The 13,781-nt window shown below is 41.4% G+C and overlaps 1 protein-coding gene across 1 annotated transcript in view; it reads left to right on the forward strand.

Annotated features, from left to right (window-relative positions):
- necab2 (N-terminal EF-hand calcium binding protein 2) overlaps positions 1-13,781 on the forward strand; it is a 129,078-nt gene that overhangs the window by 41,227 nt on the left and 74,070 nt on the right. The window contains exons 3-5 of the mRNA XM_064952992.1: positions 452-560; positions 3,085-3,110; positions 3,768-3,865. Coding sequence (XP_064809064.1) covers positions 452-560; positions 3,085-3,110; positions 3,768-3,865 — 233 coding nt within the window. The remainder of the gene's footprint in view (positions 1-451; positions 561-3,084; positions 3,111-3,767; positions 3,866-13,781) is intronic.

Raw genomic sequence — 13,781 nt, forward strand, 5'->3', positions numbered from 1 at the left:
CCGCAGAGAGCTGACCGGTCTGTAACAAAAGCTCTGCAAGTGGTGGCCTCTCAAATGATTTTCACTTTGTTGATCTTACAGCTTGCAAATGCCCAGAGCATTGTGTAAATTCTTTACCATAATCTATAATGGTTCAGAATTGATGGAAGACTGCAGGGTGATTGTGATATATCACGATGCGGAGGAGGAAGATGACGATGATGATGATTATCATTATTATGGCGATGATGATTATGGCTATTATATGACATTGTTGGTAATGATTCCGGTGATAATGGCGATGATGATATCATGATAAAGACCATGTTCATTGAACACTGTGTGTATACATATTATCACAATGAGCCTAGTGGTAATGACGGTGATCATGGTGTGTAGCTGCATGGTTTATATCCGCTGTTAACCTGATCGATGTCTCCACCTCTCCTCTTCTCCTCCTCTTCTCCTGCAGATGATGGGAAGCTGTCTCTGGACGAGTTCCAGGCGTTCTTCTCCGACGGAACGCTGAATGAGGAGGAGCTGGAGAATCTGTTTCACTCCATTGACTCAGATAACACAAGGTGAGAGCATCATCACACTGCTGAAGCAGAGGTATTGACCTGCCCATTTGGGTCTGAAGTGCAGGGAGGAGATAGCATTGAGATATATGAAACGATCACAAGTCATCCTCTAGTTTCGGTCTACTTTTGTCCACAGCTGAGGCATCCCAGGACCTTTATGTCCCTCTTTTCATGCCAGGAGCCTATTCACTAACATAAGGGCTAAAGAGGATGTGCATGTGTGCATGTGTGCATGTGTGCGTGCGTGTGTGTTTGTGTCTGCATATGTGAGCAAATGGATCTATCCTACCGGGGTGTGCATATATTATATATGCAGTACTGTTTAGTAGGCCAGCCCTGCCTGTGTGTATTTTGCCACAGTTCTCCCCCGCTCAGTGTCAGGCTGCCTCAGGAGGGTATGCTGCTCCACTGTGTGCATTGTCTTTAATCACATTTCAGATTGAATTATGTAAAAGGGAGGAGACGAGTGCAGCTGCTGAGCTCAAGTCCCTGTTTGCCAGGTCTAGCGCTTCCCTCTCATTAAATAATGAACCAGCACAGCCAGCCGTGAACAATGCCTTAGCAAGGAGCAGAAGGGAGGAGGGGAGGGAACAGAGAGGAGAGGAGATGAGAGGGAAAAAGGAATAAGACAGGGATGGCAGTAGTAGGGTGGAATTGGGTGGATGGGGTCACTCTTAGAAACAAAGGTGCTATCTAGAACCTAAAAGGGTTATTTGGCTGTCCCCATAGGAGAACCCTTTGAATAACCCTAGAGTATGTCAGACAGTATGCACTATTTTTTTTACATGATCTATCTCAAATAGTATGTGTTATCTATCTATATTATCTTCAATATGTAGATCATAATCTGCTTTCTAGTTATGATCAGGACTGTTCTAATAAAGTGTGTTACATTTAGGGGGAAATGTCACTGGTCTGAGAGTGTGTGTGTGTATATGTTTGCTTGCAAAGTATACAATTTATCTGTACTCATAAATGTCATATCCACCTTTTCAAGATCTTTTGATATGATTTGGTGTGACCTTTAGCTGACAGGCCTTTGTTGATGACACCTCTAGATTAAAACGTGAAAAAGAGAATGATGAAGAGAAAGATGAAACACCAGGGAAGAGAGAGAGAGGATGATGAAAGAATTGCAGAGTAAGGACAGTCCTCCAGTTCCTGTGTTACCTGTGGTCTCGTCCTCTTATCTCCTCCCTCCTTCCTTTTTCTCTTTCACCTTCTTTCACTGTCCTTCCGGCTGGCATTTTACAGTACTCCTGACCGTCCATGTCATCAGCCTTGTTATTTTCAGACACTAAATGCGTTCTCTCTTTAGAATATTGATTGAAAAAAAGATCGTTCCGCTCAATTTCTCTTTCATCATGAATAAATTATTTTTATGTCATATATATTTCGATTTTATCCGAAGATTTTCTTTCCCTTCGTTACTCAGAAGTATAACCAGTTACTGTTGGGAGATAATTGATTGGCCTGTTTAAAACGTTAAATTACAATGTAAGCATTTGATATTGTTGGATTCTGGGTCAACTTTGAACATTACTATACTAGAGAGATGATAGATCAGAAGTATGGTATCTGAGGGATGATAGTGAATGGTTATTACATCAGAAGTTAATGGTTATCTGTAGGAGTCAGATGTCTCTGGAATGTGTAGGGGAGACGGGTGGAGATCTTAGAAACAAACAATGTCACTGAGGGACAGAGGGTGATGCATAACGTTTACATTATGTCAGGATATGTGATTATTAGCCACCAGGGATCCTCTGGGAGGTGAAGAGACACTGTCTGGTTTCAATAACCATGACAGCCTTGGAGTTGGGGAGGAATGAGCACTTTGGGGCAGAGGTCAGGTCAGATGAAGTGATGAAGAACAGATATCACTAAGGTTCTGTCTAGCAACAGAGATGCATTGGCTGTTCAGTGTGGAGGAGGAGACTCAGCCTAGTAGAAAGGGTTAAATATCAGTGCTTGTGTGAAATGTGATGTCTGAATACAGCTGTGTCGACCCTTTGGGAATAATTAAACTTGGTTAAGCTTCTCTAGTGTCCGTGAGTTATTTACTCTGAAAAATAAGAACCTAACAATATTTAATGCCAATCTGATTTATCGACTGCCCAGACCACAGCAAGCAAAGATGAACTTGAACTGTTTTCCTTATTCCTGCTCCTCATCAATCTGGTTCCTACACTGCGCCTTTGTAGAGATTTTTTTTATCAGTGATTTATAGCAGCATCTTCTATGCCAAAGAATAATAAGATACAAAACAAATGAAGATTTAATAACCTGAAGCTGAATTCATGAGAACAGATTTAGGTTAGGGTTTTGTCAAATTATTGTGGACCTGCTGCTCCCCCCTGATGGAGCAATATAGATATAGATGGTTATAGATCATGTTGTGTTGCATGCAAGCCTTGCCTGTTTCTTACCACATTCTCCCACTGCCTTTTCCCTCTCTCTCTCTCTCTCTCTCTCTCTCTCTCTCTCTCCCTACGCTGCTCCTAACTAACCTGTGGTGTGTTAGTAATGTTGACACTAAGGAACTCTGTGGTAAGTATTAACAGATTCATCTGTGTGTGTATTTGTGAGCTTTACTTCTGTTTGTGTGTGTCTTTGGATGTATTGTAGATGTGAATGTATGACCAAATCAATCTGTGAAGTCAATATGCCATGTATAGTTTTCTAGGTTCACAATAATCCCAAACCTCCCAGTAGAATATCTGATTTTGTAGTATTCAAACGAAGACTTGATTAATCATGTAGCTAGTTGGTAGTCTCCTAAGTGTGTGTGTGCCTGTATGCATTTGTATTTGTGTGTACTAGAGTCAGACCTATATGTTTTTTGGGGTCCGATATGATTCCGATTTTTGGGGGACACAATTTACCGATAAATCTGTAATTTCCCCAAACTGAATTCTCATGAATTCTCATCCAAAAGAGCAATTGTCCAATAACTATGCTTCAGATGTTGATTTCATACATTGTGACAATAATGACACATCATGAGAACTGCAGCAAGTGTTCAGATAAGATTGAGATTCCCTTTTTTCATCCTTTTTTGTTGAATACCGGCTATTGTGGAATTACCATCTGATTCCGATATAGCCGTAAAAGGCCAATGTCTGCCGATAATGTCGGTAAACCAATATTTCGATCAGGCTCTAGTGTGTACCCCTCTTACCTCTGTCTTTTCCCCTGTCCTTCCAGACTACTTTGTCAAACACATGGGTGACTATGAGGGTGTACTGGCCTCCCTGGAGACTCTCAACCTGTCCATCCTCAGAGCCATGGACTTCACCAAGAAGGTGAGTGTCAACCCGGTATGCTACGCTGTTAGATGTGTGTAGGCATGTCTGTCTTGCTTGTTTGTCCTGTCTGTACTACTATATGTATTATTAATTTGCATGAGTTTTCAATGTGGTTTACATTGCAAGGTGGGGACTCATCTCACCCAAAACATTTCTTTGGAGCTGAGCCTACTTAAGATGAGGATGTTCGTTCTTATAGACAAATACTAGCAATAGGGGGCTGAAAGCTCCTCTTTCCACCAGTAATCTAAAGTAAAGCCCATGTGCTGCAGATAGGACTGGGAGTTACAGTAGATGTGTGTGGTAAACTAATGTGTTAGTGTGGCAGCAGCTCAGATAGGGGCTATATATAGCCTGTCGTTTCAGAGCTTCACTTCCATATTCTGTTTGTTCCTGGCTTCTAATTAGCATTGTGTCTGGGTTCAACCTAATGATTCCACTCTGTAGCTCTGAGCTCCAGGGCATCCAGCGACGCAAAGCCAGCAGCTAGTTACCTCTCCTCATTATAATGAACAACTGCTGTTTTATGTATCAGCTCTCACCACTGCCCTCTTTCTCCAGGGCATACTGTGCAGTTTACAGTCCTTGTCATTAATGGAGCCAAGCTACAGGGCCGCCAGCCCGCCCATTAGGCAGGATTAGGCAACCGCCTAGCGCGGCAGATTGACGAGGGCAGCAAATTCCAAGCTAAACTGACCAAGACAACACCTCACATAATTATTCCCAAAAAACAATGACAATCTCTCTCACCCAGTGGCATATGGGCTATTTAGGTGAGCGTTGATATCACCCCGTGACAAGCAGTGCCCACTTTGTCAAAGGCAGGGGCGCAAAATATTTAGCATGTCCATGCCCAGTGCGTCTCTCCAGGGTGCTGTTGGAGGGACACACCGCTGCAGCGTTCCATCATTGTTTCGTCACAAAATGATCGAACATAAATCACGTATCCTGTAGCCTATGGTAGAATGGGTATGTGGCGTTTTCTGTAGCCTGTCATGAGACACATGTTACATCATGCACGTTTCTCAGATCAAATAGCCTAACCTGGCACTCAATCAAATAAAAACATGTACTTCAATGTGAAGATGACATATCAACAATATATGCTGTATCAAACAACATATCCTATATCAAACAATATATCCTATATCAAACAATATATCCTATATCAAACAATATACCTAAAACAGGACAGGTCCAAGTAAAATGGAGAATATGGAATGAAAAATCAAGCTACTCACAACTGCTGTCCGGGAGTTTACCCTCTGGGCTAAATTGTCATGATAATCAGTGATTTTAAGTTTGTATTCCTTAATTTATGACAAGCTGCATAATAGTGAAAAAATAAAATACTTCTGCATTTCCTGCAAACACATGGATTCTCTTCGCAAATACAGTGGCTTAAGAAAGTATTCATGCCCCTTATTGTGTATTCATACCCACTTTGTTGTGTTACTGCCTGAATTCAATATATATATATATATATATATATATATATATATATATATATATATATATATATTTACCTTTATTTAACTAGGCAAGTCAGTTAAAGAACAAATTCTTATTTTTAATGACTGCCTAGGAACAGTGGGTTAACTGCCAGTTCAGGGGCAGAACGACACATTTGTACCTTGTCAGCTCGGGGATTTGAACATGTTTTTAGACATTTTGTCAAATTGATTGAAAATTAAATGCAGAAATATCTCTTTTACATATCTATTCACACCTCTGAGTCAATAAATGTTAGAATGGCCTTTGGTAGCAATTACAGCTGTGAGTCTTTCTGGGTAAGCCTCTAAGAGCTTTGCACAACTGGATTGTACAATATTTGCACATTATTTTTTAAATTCTTCAAGCTGTGTCAAGTTAGTTGTAACTAGGCCACTCGGAAACTTTCAATGTTGTCTTGGTAAGTAACTCCAGTGAATGTACAAAACCTTAGGAACACCTGCCCTTTCCATGACATAGACTGACCAGGTGAACCCAGGTGAAAGCTATGGTACTTTATTGATGTCACTTGTTAAATCCACTTCAATCAGTTAAAATTAAGGATTTCTAAGCCTTGAGACAATTGAGACATGGATTGTGTATGTGTGCCATCCAGGTTGTATCACATCCGTCCGTGATTGGGAGTCCCATAGGACGGCGCACAATTGGCCCAGCGTCATCCGGGTTTGGCCAGGGTAGACCATCATTGTAAATAAGAATGTGTTCTTAATTGACTTGCGTATTTAAATACAGGTTAAAGAAATAATAATAAAAATAGGTTGAATGGGAAAGGAACAAGATTTAAGTGCCTTTGAACGAGGTATGGTAGTATGTGCCCGGCTCACCGGTTTGAGTGTGTCAAGAACTGCAACGCTGCTGTTTTTTTATTTATTACACTGAACAGTTTCCAGTGTGTATCAAAAATGGTCCACAACCCAAAATACATCCAAACAACTTGGCACAACCTTGGGAAGCATTGGACTCAACGTGGGCCAGCATCCCTGTGGAATGCTTGAAACCTTGTAGAGTCCATGTTCCGACGAATTGAGGCTGTTCCGAGGGCAAAAGGGGGTGCAACTGAATATTAAGGTGTACCTAAAGTTTTCTACACTAAGTGTAAATTTGGCCTTGTGTTTTAGGTTATTGTCTTGCTGAAAGGTGAATTTGTCTTCCAGTGTCTGTTGGAAAGCAGGATTTTGGATATCTAGGATTTTGCCAGTACTTAGCTCTTTTCCGTTTATTTTTATCCTAGAAAAACGTTCTAGTCCTTGCCGAAAATAAACACACCCATAAACAAGTATACCCATAACATGATGCAGCTACCACCTACCACCATGCTTGAAAATATGAAAAGCAGTACTCAGTGATGTGTTGTGTTGGATTTGCCCCAAACATAACGCTTTGTATTCAGGACAAAGTACATTTCTTTGCCACAGTTTTTGTAGTTTAGTGCCTTACTGCAAACAGGATGCATGTTTTGGAATATTTTGTATTCTGTACAAGCTTCCTTCTTTTCACTCTGTCATTTAGGTTAGTATTGTGGAGTAACTACAATGTTGTTGATACATCCTCAGTTTTCTCCTATCACAGCCATTAAACTATGTAACTGTTTTAGTCACCAATGGCCTCATGGAGAAATCCCTAAGTGGCTTCCTTCCTCTCTGGCAACTGAGTTAAGAAGGATGCCTGTTAAGGTGTGTGAAAACTTTCTGAAGGCACTGTAGATTCAGGATAACTCCTGATAAGGTTGGGTAGCTGATGCAGAGCCTAAATAGCCAAAATGATTAGTCACAGGAATCAGGACTAATAAACCCAATGCAACTGCTTGTTTTACAAACGGTAGGCCGACCACATGGATGGGCATTCATAATATTATATGGCGAGCTGATAGTGTCAGCTACACTATTCTAGTTTTGCGTGGGAGGAAAGCAGCAATTTGTTTTGTTTGCCTAGGGTGGCATCAAGGACTAGGACAGGGCTTGCCAAGCTATATATAAGTACTGCAGGTTAGAGTCCATAAAGAGTTGATGGAATTAATGACTGTTGTAAACTATATACGTACACAAGCTGAGTTTACTCTTTAAATATTTACGGTGCCTTCGGAAAGTATTCAGGCCCCCTGACTTTTTCCACATTTTGTTACGTTACAGCCTTATTCTAAAATTGATTGGATTGTTTTTTAAATTAATCAATCTACACACAATAACCGATAACGCAAAGCAAAAACAGGTTTTTAGAATTTCTAGCTAATTTCTTAAAACTAAAAAACGGAAATATCACATATGCATAAGTATTCAGATCCTTTACTCAGTACTTTGTTGAAGCACCTTTGACAGCGATTATAGCATTGAGTCTTCTTGGGTAAGTCGCTGCAAGCTTGGCACACCTATATTTAGGGAATTTTCCCCATTCTTCTCCACAGATCCTCTTAATCTCTGTCAGGTTGGATGGGGAGCATTGCTGCACAACTATTTTCAGGTCTTTCCAGAGATGTTTGATTGGGTTCAAGTCCAGGCTCTGGGTGGGCCCCTCAAGGGCATTCAGAGACCCAAAGTCACTCCTGCATTGTCTTGGATTTGTCCTGTTGGGTCGTTGTCCTGTTGGAAGGTGAACCTTTGCCCCAATCAATTTTAAGGTCCTGAGCGCTCTGGAGCAGGATTTCATCAAGGATCTCTTTCTCTGTACTCTGCTGCCAACACCATGTTTCACTGTAGAGATGATACCAGCTTTACTCCGTCAGAAGTGACGCTTGACAGTCAGGCCAAAGAATTCAATCTTGGTTATATCAGACCAGAAAATCTGGTTTCTCATGGTCTGAGAGTCTTTAGCTGCCTTTTGGCTGCCATGCGCCTTTTACTGAGGAGTGGTTTCCGTCTGGCCACTGTACCATACAGGCCTGATTGGTGGAGTGCTGCAGAGATGATTATCCTTCTGGAAGGTTCTCCCATCTCCACAGGTTCTCCCATCTCCACAGAGGAACTCTGTCAGAGTATCCATCGGTTCTTGGTCAACTCACTGACCAAGGCCCTTCTCCCCCGATTGCTCAGTTTGGCCGGACGGCCACCTCTCGGAAGATCCTTGGTGGTTCTAAACTTCTTCCATTTAAGCATGATGGAGGCTACTGTGTTCTTGGGGACCTTCAATGCAGCAGAATTATTTTTGGTACCCTTCCCTAGATCTGTGCCTTGACATAATCCTGTCTCGGAGCTCTGCGGACAATCCCTTCGACATCATGGCTTTTTGCTCTGACATGCACTGTCAACTGTGGGACCTTATTTCGACAGGTTTGTGCCTTTCCAAATCATGTCCAATCAATTGACTTGACCACAGGTGGACTCCAATCAAGTTGTAGAAACATCTGAAGGATGATCAATGGAAACAGGATGCACCTGAGCTCAATTTCGAGTCTGAATACTTATGTAAATAAGGTATTTCTGTTTTTTCTTTTTAATATATTCGCAAACATTTCTAAAAAAACTGTTTCACTTTGTTATTATGGTGTATTGTGTGTAGATTGCTGAAAGTGATCAATTGTAGAATAAGATGTAATGTAACAAAATGTGAAAAAATTCAAGGGGTCTGAAAACGTTCCAGATGCACAGTATGGCCCCTTTTACGGTGTTGCGGTGCTTCTGCTGCTGTGTTCACAAGGTTGGCTGTGCTGCAGTGGCCTCTCAGGACTTATAGGAGGAGAGACACGGAGCTTCGGGTGAAAACCACTAATGTTTAAATGCAGCCGAATGATTACCAACAAGAACACCTTCGATAATATAGAAAACATTTCTCCACCACTGTCATGTCCTCCTCCTCCTTCTCTTCTTCCACCCTTTTATCCACCACACCGCCAGAAGTTTGGACACACATACTCATTCAAGGGTTTTTCTTTATTTTTTACCATTTTCTACATTATAAAATAATAGTGAAGACATCAAAACTATGAAATAGCACATATGGTATCATGTAGTAACCAAAACAGTGTTAAATTAATCTAAATATATTTTATATTTGAGATATGAAATTCTTTCAACCAGCTTCATGAGTTATTCACCTGGAATGCATTTCAATCAACAGGTGTGCCTTGTTAAAAATTAATTTGTGGAATTTCTTTCCTTCTTCTTCTTCCTTCTGGCGTTTGAGCCAATCAGTTGTGTCAAGGCAAGGGTGGTATACAGAAGATAGCCCTATTTGGTAAAAGACCAAGTCCATATTATGGCAAGAACAGCACAATAAGCAAAGAGAAATGACAGTCCATCATTTCTTTAAGACTTGAAAGTTAGTCAATGCGGAAAATTTAAAGAACTTTGAAAGTTTCTTCAAGTGCAGTCGCAAAAACCATCAAGCACTATGATGAAACTGGCTCTAATCACATAAATGCTTCACAGAGTTCAAGTAAGACACATCTCAACATCAACTGTTCTTAGAGTACTGCATGAATCAGGCCTTCATGGTCGAATTGCTGCAAAGAAACCACTACTAAAGGACACCAATAATAAGAAGAGACTTGCTTGGGCCAAGAAACACAAGCAATGGACATTAAACCGGTGGAAATCTGTCCTTTGGTCTGATGAGTCCAAATGTTTTGATTTTTGGTTCCACCCACCGTGTCTTTGTGAGACGATAGTAGGTGAACAGGTGATCTCCGCATGTGTAGTTCCCACCGTGAAGCATGGAGGAAGATGTGTGATGGTGTGGGGTTGCTTTGCTGGTGACACTGTCTGTTGATTTATTTAGAATTCAAGGCACACTTAACCAGCATGGCTACCACAGAATTCTGCAGCAATACGACATCCCATCGGGTTTGCGCTTAGTGGGACTATCATTTGTTTTTCAGCAGGACAATGACCCAACACACTTCCACGTTGTAAAATAGCTATTTGAACCAGAAGGAGAGTGATGGAGTGCTGCATCAGATGACCTGGCATCCACAATCACCCGACCTCAACCTAATTGAGATGGTTTGGGGTGATTGGACCGCGGAGTGAAGGAAAAGCAAGTGCCTTGCAAGACTGTTGGAAAAGCATTCCAGGTGAAGCTGGTTGAGATAATGCCAAGAGTGTGCAAAGCTGTCTTCAAGGTCATGGTTGGCTACTTTGAAGAATCTCAAGTATAACAAATATTTTGATTTGTTTAACCCTTTTTTGTTACTACATGATTCATCATGTGTTATTTCATAGTTTCGATGTCTTCACTATTCTTCTACAATGTAGAGAATAGTACAAATAAAATAAAAACCCTTGAATGAGTAGGTGTGTCCAAACTTTTGACTGATACTGTATATCTTCTCATTCTCTCTTTTAGTTATTTTTCCTTCTCTCACAGCAGTTGTTCCTGTTCTTCTCTCTTCTCTTGCAGCACAGACTACTATGCGCTGATGTTTCTATCTTTACGGAGTGTGAAATTCTCCAGGGTAAAGAGAAAATTAAATAATGCTTAAAATGTCTGCCTCATGGTTTGCAGCACAATCCTGTTGCTTGCTGACATTTTACACTTCCTTGTTTTCTCTCTCTCCTGAGTATCGTAAAGGCTATATGGACAAGCCTGGTGCCCCTATGGATGAAGTATGGTCGCACTGCGAGAGTTGAGTGGAGATGAACGAATTCGGTTCAGTCAGTTCATTCAGTCGTCCTGATGAGCCCTTCCCAGCTAGCTAGTTTATGTTTGTGGCTAGAAACTTCATTGAGAATTTGAACCTTGTCTGCCAACGTTGGGACTTGAGAGAGTGTTCAGAATCATCCCGTTTATCGGAGTAGTTGTTTTGTTTTTCACAAAAATGCAGACATTATTGCCGTAGTTGTACATTTTCAAGGAAAATCGCGGTCACCCTGGCCTGATATACAGTATACTGCAGCAAGTAGCAGCAAACGACACCGTGCCCCGTTTTGTTGTGTGGCTGGCTTGCAGCACCAACTCTACCCATTTAGTAGGCTGTATCACGGTGACATCCAGATGGTTACCACCAATATTACAAGTTATTTCTTGCTTCCCACTCAACTAATGCCCAGTGGGTAGCAACTCACATCGGCAACCACCTCAATACAACACATTGTTGTAGTGGTCATTCGCACCGGCTTGACGATATATTTGCTAATTGGCATGTCACGGTGACATCCAGATGTTGATCAATAGGCCTACTTTGTTGAAATAAACATCACTTTCTTTTCCAAGTTTTAACTAGCGCCATGCTGCTGTTGTTGCCAGCATAAACTAGCTAGCTGGGAAAGGCTCATCATCACTGACTGAACCGAATCCATTCGTCTCCTAACTCAACTCTCAGCCTCACGACATACTGTACGTCATCAATTTGGGCACCAACCTCTGAGTGTGTACCCTCTAGACAGGCTTCAATGACTGACATTAACCCCTCCCTTTGAATTAAGCAGCTGTGTTCTGCTTTCTACCTTTGAACTTTGGACGCACAATTGAGTTCCACATCACTTGAGTTTGATTGCAATCATGTCAATTTTGCCGTTTCTGCTGGAGAGTGTGTCAGGTGTTCTCTCTCGCCTCACTGACGAATAAAGCCCAGGAGATTGATGTGTATTTGATGTTGGCTAATCGAACAACCCAGGCTCAAATCCATGTGGTGTTTGCATGATCGCCTGACTGGTTTATAGAATAAGCTATTGAGAGTCCCATCACTCACTGTCTATCCTTCACATCTCAAGGGACACACCACCAATAATTCATGTAAATGTGATATTTACATTCACTTCATTAAATATGAATCCTGCGACAGTCTGCGCGTCAATTAGAGGGACAGTTGTAATCCCTTTTTAGAATGGAAATGAAATATGCAAAACAATTCTCAAAAGTGGTTATTAAGTAACTTATAAACAGGAGCTTGAAATGATGCATCCTAACCTTTCACACAAATCTTTGGTAAATAAGAATAATGAAGTTGTGTTTAATGGGAAAGTAGAGAGTGATTTACATCTCTGCCTTCTAGTGGTAGTGGGACAGTAGTTTTAACACCTTGTCTTTGTCAAGCTGCAAGATTACTCATGTGGTTAAATACTATGCATGCCAGTCTCTCTTGGCTAAGAGTTGTTGAGAAACTGACTGCATCACTTAATGTGTTGAAAATCCCAAAATTGTTTGCATAGTCAACTTAAACCATAGGGCGGCGCACAATTGGCCCAGCGTCGTCCGGGTTAGGGTTTGGCTAGGGTAGGCCGTCATTGTAAATAAGAATCTGTTCTGAACTGACTTGCCTAGTTAAATAAAGGTTACATTTTTTTATCAAGAAAGCGTACAGCATTATGTTGAGCCATTATTGCATGGAACTCCGGTTTAAAAAACAGATACAGCAATAACTCAACGTGAGTTATTTGACCTAGTCAGTTTGTGTGTATGTATTGATATTACATTTACATTTAAGTCATTTAGCAGACGCTCTTATCCAGAGCGACTTACAAATTGGTGAATTCACCTTCTGACATCAGTGGAACAGCCACTTTACAATAGTGCATCTAAATCATTTAAGGGGGGTGAGAAGGATTGCTTTATCCTATCCTAGGTATTCCTTGAAGAGGTGGGGTTTCAGGTGTCTCCGGAAGGTGGTGATTGACTCCGCTGTCCTGGCGTCGTGAGGGAGTTTGTTCCACCATTGGGGGGCCAGAGCAGCGAACAGTTTTGACTGGGCTGAGCGGGAACTGTACTTCCTCAGTGGTAGGGAGGCGAGCAGGCCAGAGGTGGATGAACACAGTGCCCTTGTTTGGGTGTAGGGCCTGATCAGAGCCTGTACAGCCTGTACAGCTAAACGTAAACCTAGAATAGCCTTTATCCTCGTGGGGAGTCTGGGGACCGGTAAAATATCCCCTTGTTTCACGATCCTTCTGGTGCCTCATTTATCAACAACGCATACAATTTGATACTAAATTCTGCCCGGATGTGGAGATTATAGGATTTATTGGTATTGATATTATTTATATTGGGATTTATCCAAATTGTCGCACGCAACATGGCCAACGTTTTTTAATACCATTGTTATAATTCGCATGCATCAAACACCTATTTCACCAGAATCGATCAATAAGCCCATTCACTTGCAATTACAATTGATCAACCCCCCAGAGGTTGTGCGCACGTACGGTTTGAGATTTGCGTGGACACATACGCACACTTTCCCGTCAAGTTCAACATTTATAAATACTGACGTTTGCAGGAAAACTGGCAAAGGGACCTTTGAAAAAAACGAAGCCCCTGTTTCCCACAAAGGGTAAAAACCATCAACGAACAAGTCACAAGCGGTCATTTCACAAGACCAATCCACAGCCTTCCACACTGAGGGAAAACATGTCTGAATTCCGTGAGCAGGTGTTGCACTTCGATGATAAACATCGCGAAACACCTTCCTTATTAAAGATCTGGTGGTGATACACTTGTTGATTCCTTTTGAATTCATGTTTTATTTAACCTTAAC

Source organism: Oncorhynchus masou, chromosome 31 (genome assembly GCF_036934945.1).
Source record: "Oncorhynchus masou masou isolate Uvic2021 chromosome 31, UVic_Omas_1.1, whole genome shotgun sequence".
Taxonomy (NCBI): Eukaryota; Metazoa; Chordata; class Actinopteri; order Salmoniformes; family Salmonidae; genus Oncorhynchus; species Oncorhynchus masou.